This window comes from Poecile atricapillus, chromosome 24 (assembly GCF_030490865.1).
Source record: "Poecile atricapillus isolate bPoeAtr1 chromosome 24, bPoeAtr1.hap1, whole genome shotgun sequence".
In the NCBI taxonomy this organism is placed as follows: domain Eukaryota; kingdom Metazoa; phylum Chordata; class Aves; order Passeriformes; family Paridae; genus Poecile; species Poecile atricapillus.
This window is the reverse complement of record NC_081272.1, coordinates 2,509,004-2,517,627: the sequence shown is the minus strand read 5'-3', so window position 1 is coordinate 2,517,627 and position 8,624 is coordinate 2,509,004. Positions and strand designations below refer to the sequence as shown.

At 53.3% G+C, this 8,624-nt stretch overlaps 2 protein-coding genes across 2 annotated transcripts; one reads left to right on the top strand and one right to left on the bottom strand.

Annotated features, from left to right (window-relative positions):
- The first annotated feature begins 321 nt into the window (after positions 1-321).
- Positions 322-5,488, top strand: UTP11 (UTP11 small subunit processome component). The gene is made up of 8 exons (XM_058856429.1): positions 322-476; positions 590-651; positions 795-897; positions 1,142-1,255; positions 2,790-2,883; positions 3,118-3,248; positions 4,535-4,645; positions 5,213-5,488. Exons 1-8 carry the CDS (start codon positions 414-416, stop codon positions 5,294-5,296), a joined length of 762 nt encoding a protein of 253 aa, XP_058712412.1. The 5' UTR covers positions 322-413; the 3' UTR covers positions 5,297-5,488.
- A 1,583-nt stretch (positions 5,489-7,071) lies between these two features.
- LOC131588167 (uncharacterized protein DKFZp434B061-like) lies at positions 7,072-8,047 on the bottom strand. The gene is made up of 3 exons (XM_058856808.1): positions 8,042-8,047; positions 7,596-7,983; positions 7,072-7,457 (listed from the first exon to the last, which is right to left on the bottom strand). The coding sequence occupies exons 1-3, from the start codon at positions 8,045-8,047 to the stop codon at positions 7,072-7,074; spliced, it is 780 nt and encodes a 259-aa protein (XP_058712791.1).
- Between the last annotated feature and the right edge of the window lie 577 nt (positions 8,048-8,624).

Sequence of the window (8,624 nt, the reverse complement as noted above, 5' to 3'; positions counted from 1 at the left end):
GGGAGCGGGCCGGGCCCGCCCGCGATGCTCGCCGTGCGGCCGACAGCGGGATGAACCCCGGCTCGAGGCGGCGGCTCCGGCACTTCGCCTCCCGCGGGCGGGAACGGGAGCTCCGCGGGAAGGCTCCGGGCGGCGGCGGAGGGAGCGGCGGCGCTCGCCCCGTGGGGCTGTCCCGGCGGCGGCGGCGGCCGGTCCCTCCCATGCCCGGGGGTCCCCGCGGGGTCGGGCGGGGCCGCGCTCGGGGCCGCGCGCGCGTTCCCGCCGTCGCCATGGACACGGCGCCTCGTGGCGGGGGCGCGCGCGGGCTGTGACCGCCGGCCCCAGGCCCCGCCTGTTCCGGCGCGCGCCCCGCCTGTGGACGCGCGTTCCCGCGCCCGGCGCTCGCCGCCGCCATCGCCGCCGCCATCGCAGCCATGTCGGCCGCCTTCAGGAAAGCCGCCAAGGCGCGGCAGCGCCCGCACCGCGAGCGGGCCCAGGTCAGTGCGCCGAGCCGGGTCCCCAGCGGAGCTCCCCGCGCTCCCTCCCCGCGGAGCCCTGCGCTCTCCCTCCCCGCGCTCTCTCCCCCTCACGCTCCCCGTCTCTCCCGTAGCCCGCCGCCCGGACGAAGCTGGGCTTGCTGGAGAAGAAGAAAGATTACCGGCTCCGAGCCCGGTGAGTGCGGCCGCGGGAGGCGGGCGGCGCTGGCTGGGTCTCCCCGGGCTGCCTTCCGGCTCCGAGCCTCTCCGCCACACGCTCGGCGGTGAGCACGGGGAGGCTGCCGGACAGCTCGTGATTGTTGCTTTTATCCTCCCCAGCGACTACCACAAGAAGCAAAATGCTCTCAGGGCGATGCAGAAGAAAGCTCTGGACAAGAACCCCGATGAGTTCTACTTCAAAATGATACGTGCAGAGGTCAAGGTGAGAACCTTTATTGCCTTCAAGCAGGATTACACTTTGTTGCTCTAAGTAACGTTTTTATCCCCCTACCTTCTTTTGATTTAAATTTATGAATTATTAGATAAATGAGAAAAATTGATTTGATGCCTGTAGGAGGCTTTGAAGAAAATGAGGGACAAGGGACAAAGTTCTGCTGTTAGCAGGCTCTGCAGTGCTCTCCAGGTGGCATGGGCTGTCTGTAAGTACTGTGTTTGTCTGGTTGTAGGATGGAGTCCATGTAATAAAGCAGCCAAAGGATGAAATTACCCCGGAGCAGGTGAAGCTTATGAGGACACAGGATATTAAATACATAGAAATGAAAAGAGTTGCGGAAGCCAAGGTAATAACTCACATTCTTAGTGTTTTCTTGTTTGCTCAGAATTGGTTTTTTTACTGTGTTGTTCTTACTGTTGCTGCTAGTTATTGTGTTTGTTCAGTGAAGTCTGAACAAACAGTGCTTGAAAGGACAATGGAAGTCTCAGTGGAGTGCTGGATATAGAGCCTAAAGGTGTGGTTGTTATCAAAAATGGCACTGTGCATTGTTACAAAACAGTGATTTTTACATAAATGTCAAGATTTTAAAAATGTATTTCTGCTTAGCATGTTCATAGAGAAATCATGAGATCCCTAAGGTTGGAAGAGCACTCTCAGATCATGAAGTCCAGCTGTTCCCCCAGCCACCATGTGGTCACCTCTGAGTCCCCAGCTGCCACAGCCACACGCCTTTTGAACACTTCCAGGGATAGTGATTCCACCATTTCTCTGGGCAGCCTGTTCCAATGCCTGACAGCCCTTTCAGGGAAGATTTTTTTCTTAATACCAAACCTGAACCTCCCCCAGCATAGCTTGAGGCTCTTGCCTGTTGTCCTGTCACAGAATCACAGAATTAACTATGTTGGAAAAGACCTTTGAGATCATCAAGTTCAACCTATGATCTAACACCACCTTGTCAACCAGACCATGGAAGTGAGCATCACATCCAGTATTTTTTTAAACACTTCCCTGGGTAGCTCATTACAGTGCCCAGAGATTTTTTCCTAGTGTCCAGCCTAAACTTCCCCTGGTTCAGCTTAAGGCTGTGGTCCTCATTTTGCCAGTGGCTGGCTAGGAGAAGAGACTGACTCCCACCTGGCTACACCCTCCTTTCAGGTAGCTGTAGAGAGTGATCAGATCTCCCCTGAGCCTCCTTTTCTCCAGGCTTAACAGCTCCCTCAGCTGTCCTTCATATTGTTTATGTTCCAGAGCCTTGCTGCTCTTCTCTGGACACATCTGAGCATCTCAATGTCCTTCCTAAACTGAGTGGCCCAGATCTGGACACAGCACTCAGGGTGCAGCCTCACCAGTGCTGAGTATGGGAGACAACACTTGTTCCTTGGGAGAAGTGACTGTCTCCTGCCTGCACTCTGTCAGGGAGTTACAGAGGATGGGAGAGTCTCCCAGCTGAGGAGAATAATCTGAAGTGGGTTGTTGGATTATGGTAGGCTGGCAATCCACAAAAACACGATGCTCTTCTGAATGCTCTGATGTTGATTTGCAAAACAGAATCAAATTCTCACTGGGGATAAAAAAATCAAAGCCAGCTTTAAACTTTCCTTCATGCTTTTGCTGGTGGTTCCAAGGCAGTCATTTCCCTTTGGCAAACAGAAGACTCGGTTTTGCAGGTGGATGTGTGCACTTTGCCCGGGTAACAGCATCACTCTGACCCTCTGTCTGGAAAAGTTGTGAAGAAATGTTATCAGTATAGACTAGATGTGTTTTCAGAGATGAAAAGGAGGAGTTCAGCTATTTTTAACCCCGAGGAACAGACAGAAATGCGCTCGGGGGAGATTTGATTTTACTCGCTCTGAATTTGGCCAAACTTAAATTTTCCGCAGAAAATCGAGCGCTTGAAGGCAGAGCTCCACCTGCTGGACGCCGCGGGGAGTGGCCAGGGCCGGCATCTCTTCTTCGTGGACACGAAGCGGGAAGGTGAGGCTGGAACCCAGTGACAGAGCTTGTTCTATCACCTGGTAATGTGGGCTGTCATAAAAGAAAGACACTTTTTTTTAGTTGTTCTAGAAATCCCTTTTGGTTGCTAGCTGAGACATCATTTCTGCAGGAGCTGTGTTGCTGGGGCTCCTGTTGCTCTTCCAACATGTTTGGAAGGTTTGCTTATCAAAGGAGCTCATGGGAGTTTATGCCTAATTTTCTTTTTATGTCTAGTTCAGGAGTTTGATATTGCTGCTCGCCTGGACACCGTTCCTGAGCTCGTAGATAGAGTGTACAACCGACCAACCATTGCAACGCTGCAGAGAGAGACAGTGAAGGGACCTACTGATCCTGCCCACCTCAAGGTACTGCTGCTGATTGTCCTACAGAGTTCTTCATGTTTTATGTCTTCTAAATGACAAGCACTAAAAAGGATTAATTGCATCGTTGTGGAGGTGAACAAATTGTTTTCTTAAAACTTCTATTGGTGACACAAGGGAGTAGTGGATGTCACTCAGTCACCAAGTGACTGCCTGGAACCTGCAGTCACATCTCCTGGACTAATACAGAGTACTCTTTCAGTGCATCCCATTCCACTGTGGGTGGGCCACCATAAGTTGTGATGTACAGGGCAGAAAAGAGTGGTGTGGATCTCATTATGCAATGTCCCTGAAAATCTGAGATATTTCTTTTCTATAAATGAACATATAACTATGGGACTGTCTTTTCATTAGACTGCTGCAGTTTCAGGTGTAATTCTTTTCAGCATCCACACATTTCCCCAAAACCCCTTGCCACCCCCAAGTTAGGTCTATAGGAAGAAGCTTATTCCAACACAGATGTCTCGGTTGCAGTGTTCCTGACCTTACAGTATTTTTCAGTTTGGTTCTGAGCCCAAAGTGGCTTGAGATGTGTCTCCTTGCTTTCCTTCCTAATGCCATTTAAGCTGTAGTCTCACTTCCTGGCTTTCCTAATTTGAATTGTTTCTCGATTCTTCAGCATGAATTGTTTATGCAGCTTTGATTCTGATGTTTTAGTATCACAGAAGTAGTTACACTTGGCTTTACTGCTGTAGATTCTTCTTGGGTAATTCAGATCTGTTGGACAGTCCTCTGAGTATGAGTTGGTTGTAAGGTAGAAATAGTTGTCTTAAAATTGCCGACTGGTAAATTTTTAACCTGTTTTTTCTGACTCAGATAATAAACACCCTGTGGTCCCTTTCCTCCTACCAGCTGTCTCAGTTTGACTTGTCAGTAAAGCAGTTGGACGAGTCGTAGACTGACTAGTTTTCTCCTAAATGTCTGAGTCATATTTTAAGCATGTTGGGATCTGTTCTCCTTAATTTAATTACTTAAATCACACCTGCAGTAATACTGTTCCTGTGCTGGGAAAGCTATCCACTCTCATTAGGCAAACTTGACACAACAAGTTGCATTTTGAGGGGCCTCTGCAGGCTCTGAACACTTCAGGAATTGGTTTCTGCTCTGTCCTTTTTTTTTGTTTGTTTTCCCTCCGCTGGATAAAGTGGATTTTCATTAGGGAGCATTTGACTTTGAAATTCTGAGGATTTAGACCATAGTATCTTATTCATAAGACATGATTCTTCATATCAATCTCTGTCTTAAAACAGCTGTCTTTTTCTTGTTGCCAGAAATTAGCCCAGAAGAGGAAGAACCGGTATGACCTCCTGAGGCAGCGCATCGAGAGAGAGAAGGCCATGTTTGTCATCTCACAGAAAATCCAGACACGGAAAGATCTTCTGGTGAGTGATTTGGTTCTGGTTCTCCAAGTCTGTTCTGCTCAGGTCATTAGGTCTGGCATTGTGTGTGTTGTATATGTTAGATTTGTTTCTTCGTTCTGGTTTTATACTGACACCTCCAGATAACTCCTAAAGATAAGCAATCCTCTTTTAATATGGAAAAAGGAAGGAGATGAAGCATTCCAGTAAATTATATCTGCTAGTCCAAGTCTCACCTTGTCAGCAAGGACAAAGACTCAGATGGTGCTCACAAGGAGTCCAAAAGAGTGTCACTAGGAGTCAGAAGCAGGGAACCATTTCTGTAAGTTAGGAGAAGGTCTTAAAACTCCAGATGACCACAGAAATTACTTGTCTCAATGGGACTCCCATCCTCTGATGCTTGTGAGCAAAGCAGATTGTGCCTGAGAGCCTGAAGGGGAAAAGAGCAGATAAAATTATAATCCCCTCCTAAACAGTGCAGTGACCATTTTTCTTGTATGGTCGGATTCAGATAGACACTCTCTGATTTATTTGGGTGTGGGTTTTTCTACTTGCATGGCAGCAAATATTTGTACTTGTTCTTTTTTCCAGGACAAAACTCATAAAGTAAAGGTGAAGAAAGAAACAACGACTGGTCCAGCTATTTACAAATTCAAGTTTCAGCGGAAACGTTAGCCATTTCATTGAATAATTGTTACAGTCTTTGCTCAGAAAGGAGGAGCCATATCCCTTGGAGAAGGGCTGGTGCCAGCCTGCTTTTGACTGCAGCTCATCACTTTGTTAAAAACAAATCACTGTGGGCCTGTGGTAGCCATCAGCATGTTTCCTCTAATTAATTGATTAATAAATCAGAGTTTGTTCTCTTGATATTTACAGTGGGAAGCCATGAGATTTGCCTAAGTGTCCTGCTAAGATGCACCATAAACAATCAGTGAACAGTCAAGGTCATGGTGGAATGTTAGGGAGGTGGGTTAAGCCCAGGGACAGGGAAGATCCTTGGGGACTGTCAGCTCTGGGGCTGAGCAGGACCTGTCCAAACCCATGAGAGTGCAGCTTCAGCTGTCTTTTCAAGCAGGTTAAAGGTGAATTACTCTAGTCATTTCCCCAACATCCCTCAATCCCTCTGATATTTGCACTATTCCACTGTGTGTTTTTCCTTCAGTTCAAACTGAGGCAGAGCCAAAATTCTGTGTAAGGACAGTTCAGCAGCCAAGTGTGGGACAGGAGTTTGTCTTCTGAGTTTTCCTTGGGCTGGTTGCATTGCCAGGGATGGGGGATGTGCAGACACATCCTGAGTGTCCTGGAGCGGCCCAGGCACGTTCAGAGAAGCCTCCGTGTGAACATTCCTTTTCTTATCTCTCTCCATCGTCCTGTCGCTGCCAGCAATAAGCACATGGTCTGCAAGGGGGGAAGAAAAAAAAGATGCTCTTCTCAGGCCTTACCTACTTTGGAGCTCTTCCAGCAGCTCGGTGATGAAACGTGATGTTTTTACGTGCTTAAGTGCAGTTTCAGACCTTGTTCCTGCCATCACAGAGAGAACTGTGGGGAGAATTTTTCAGGGGAGCATCCACGGAGTCTGCAGAACCTGGAGTCTGCGGATTCTGTAATGGCTGTAAAGCACTGCAGGAGCGGGAGGGGGAAACAAAGCCCTGTGTGTGAGACCAGTTTGGTTCGCTTGAGCAAAAGGAAAACAAAGCCCCGCATGTGAGAATGGTCTGGTTCGGCTCAGCGCGGTCCAGTTTGGCTCGGTCTGGCTCAGCTCAGTCTGGTTTGATCCAGTTTGGTCTGGCTTGGCTTGGTCCAGCTTGGCTTGGTCTGGTTCAGCTTGGTTAAGTCTGGTTGGGCTCGGTTTGGTCCAGTTCAGGTTGGCTCGGTCCGGTCCAGCTCAGTCTGGTCCTGTTTGGCTCAGTCTGCCTTGGTTCAGTCTGGTTTGGCTCGGCTCAGATTGGTTCAGCTTAGTCTGGTCCGTCTTGGCTTGGTCTGGCTCGGCTCGGTCTGGCTCGGCTCGGTCCAGTCTGGCTCAGCTCGGCTCAGTCCGGCTCTGTCCGGTCCGGTTCTGCTCGGTCTGGCTTGGCTCAGTCTGGTCCAGCTCGGTCCAGCTCGGCTCAGTCCGGTCCGGCTCGGCTCGGTCCGGCTCGGCTCAGTCCAGTCCGGCTCGGTCCGGTCCGGCTCAGCTCAGTCTGGTCCGGCTCGGCTCGGTCCGGTCCGGCTCGGCTCGGTTTGGCTCGGTCCGGCTCGGCTCGGTTCGGCTCTGTTCGGCTCGGTCCGGCTCGGCCCGGCTCGGCTCACTCCGGTCCGGCTCGGTCCGGCTCGGCTCGGTCCGGCTCAGCTCAGTCCGGTCCGGCTCAGCTCGGTTCAGCTTGGTCCGGCTTGGCTCGGTCCAGTCCGGCTCGACTCGGCTCGGTCCTGCTCGGTCCGGCTCGGCTCTGCTCGGTCCGGCTCGGTTCGGCTCAGTCCGGTCCGGTCCGGCTCGGTCTGGCTCGGTTCGGCTCAGTCCGGCTCGGCTCGGTCCGGCTCGGCTCGGTTCGGCCCGGCTCGGCTCGGTCCGGCTCGGCTCGGTCCGGCTCGGCCCGGCTCACTCCGGCTCGGTCCGGCTCGGTCCGGCTCGGTCCGGCTCGGCTCGGTTCGGCTCTGTTCGGCTCGGTCCGGCTCGGCCCGGCTCGGCTCACTCCGGTCCGGCTCGGTCCTGCTCGGTCTGGCTCGGCTCGGTCCGGCTCACTCCGGTCCGGCTCGGTCCGGCTCGGCTCGGTCTGGCTCGGTCCGGTCCGGCTCGGCTCACTCTGGTCCTGCTCGGCCCGGCTCGGCTCGGTCCTGCTTGGTCCGGCTCGGCTCGGTCCTGTTCGGCCCGGCTCGGCTCGGTCCTGCTCGGTCCGGCTCGGCTCGGTCCTGTCCTGTTCGGCTCGGCTCGGCTCGGTCCTGCTCGGCCCGGCTCGGCTCGGCTCGGTCCTGCTCGGCCCGGCTCGGCTCGGCTCACTCCGGTCCTGCTCGGCCCGGCTCGGCTCGGCTCGGCCCGGCTCGGTCCTGCTCGGCTCGGCTCGGCTCACTCCGGTCCGGCTCGGTCCTGCTCGGTCCGGCTCGGCTCGGCTCGGTCCGGTCCGGCTCGGTCCGGCTCGGCTCGGCTCACTCCGGTCCTGCTCGGTCCCGCTCGGCTCGGCTCGGTCCTGCTCGGCCCGGCTCGGCTCACTCCGGTCCGGCTCCCGGGAGCCAAGGCCTGTCCCCTCGGCAGCCGCAGTCCCGGCCGTGGCCCGCAGGGGGCAGCAGCGCCGCGCGGCGGGGCCGGAGCGGGGCCGGGTCCCCGGCGGGGACGCTCCCGTGGTGTCACCGCGCTCCGCGGGGTCCCCGCGCTCCGCCAAGGGAAATCTCTTCAAGACTGAGGTTGAAATAGATGAATATTTAATCCTTGCCCTTGATTAATTTTACCGGCATCGAGAGCGTTGCTGTAAAGGAGGGGAAAGAAAAGCAGCGGTTCTGCTGGGAGACGCTCAAGGAATCCTGTAGCAGGAATTGAAAAGCGGCAACCTGGGCACGCCTTGTCCACCTCCATCCTACTGCAGAGCAAGTGCTGGAATGGGCACAAGTGCTCTGTTCCCTTGGAGTGAGATGTAGTGTGAGCTGTGAGGTTCTCTTTGAACAGTCGCTGCTCGAGGGACACACTCCTTGTCCTGGGGGCGGTGGTGGCCACTGGCACCTGGGAGCTGAGGTACCAGCCAGGACACACAATCTCCTGATCACAATATGGGCTTTGTGAGCAGAAGTTGTGCCTGTTGTGATTTACTTTTCCCTGGGAAAGCATGAAGGTTTTAACAAAGGGAAGCCAGAGCACCGTGGTGTCATATTGAGCAGGCTTCTCTGACCCTGGCCTCCAAAGCCTGGGTACAAATCCTGTGGAGTGGTTTATCATCTTGTGGCTGTAACACACTAAAAGGAGGTGCAAGCTCCTGTGCACAAACATTTTTGACCTATTCCTGCCTGCAGTGGTGAAGGATTTGGTGGGTGCTGATCT

Coding starts and splice junctions, on each gene's coding strand:
- UTP11 (XM_058856429.1), top strand. CDS start 414: ATGTCGGCCGCCTTCAGGAAAGCCGCCAAGGCGCGGCAGCGCCCGCAC. Junction 652..794: donor GATTACCGGCTCCGAGCCCG/GTGAGTGCGGCC, acceptor TATCCTCCCCAG/CGACTACCACAAGAAGCAAA. Junction 2,884..3,117: donor CGTGGACACGAAGCGGGAAG/GTGAGGCTGGAA, acceptor TTTTATGTCTAG/TTCAGGAGTTTGATATTGCT.
- LOC131588167 (XM_058856808.1), bottom strand. Junction 7,458..7,595: donor CCGGGCCGAGCAGGACCGGA/GTGAGCCGAGCC, acceptor CGGGCCGAACAG/GACCGAGCCGAGCCGGACCA.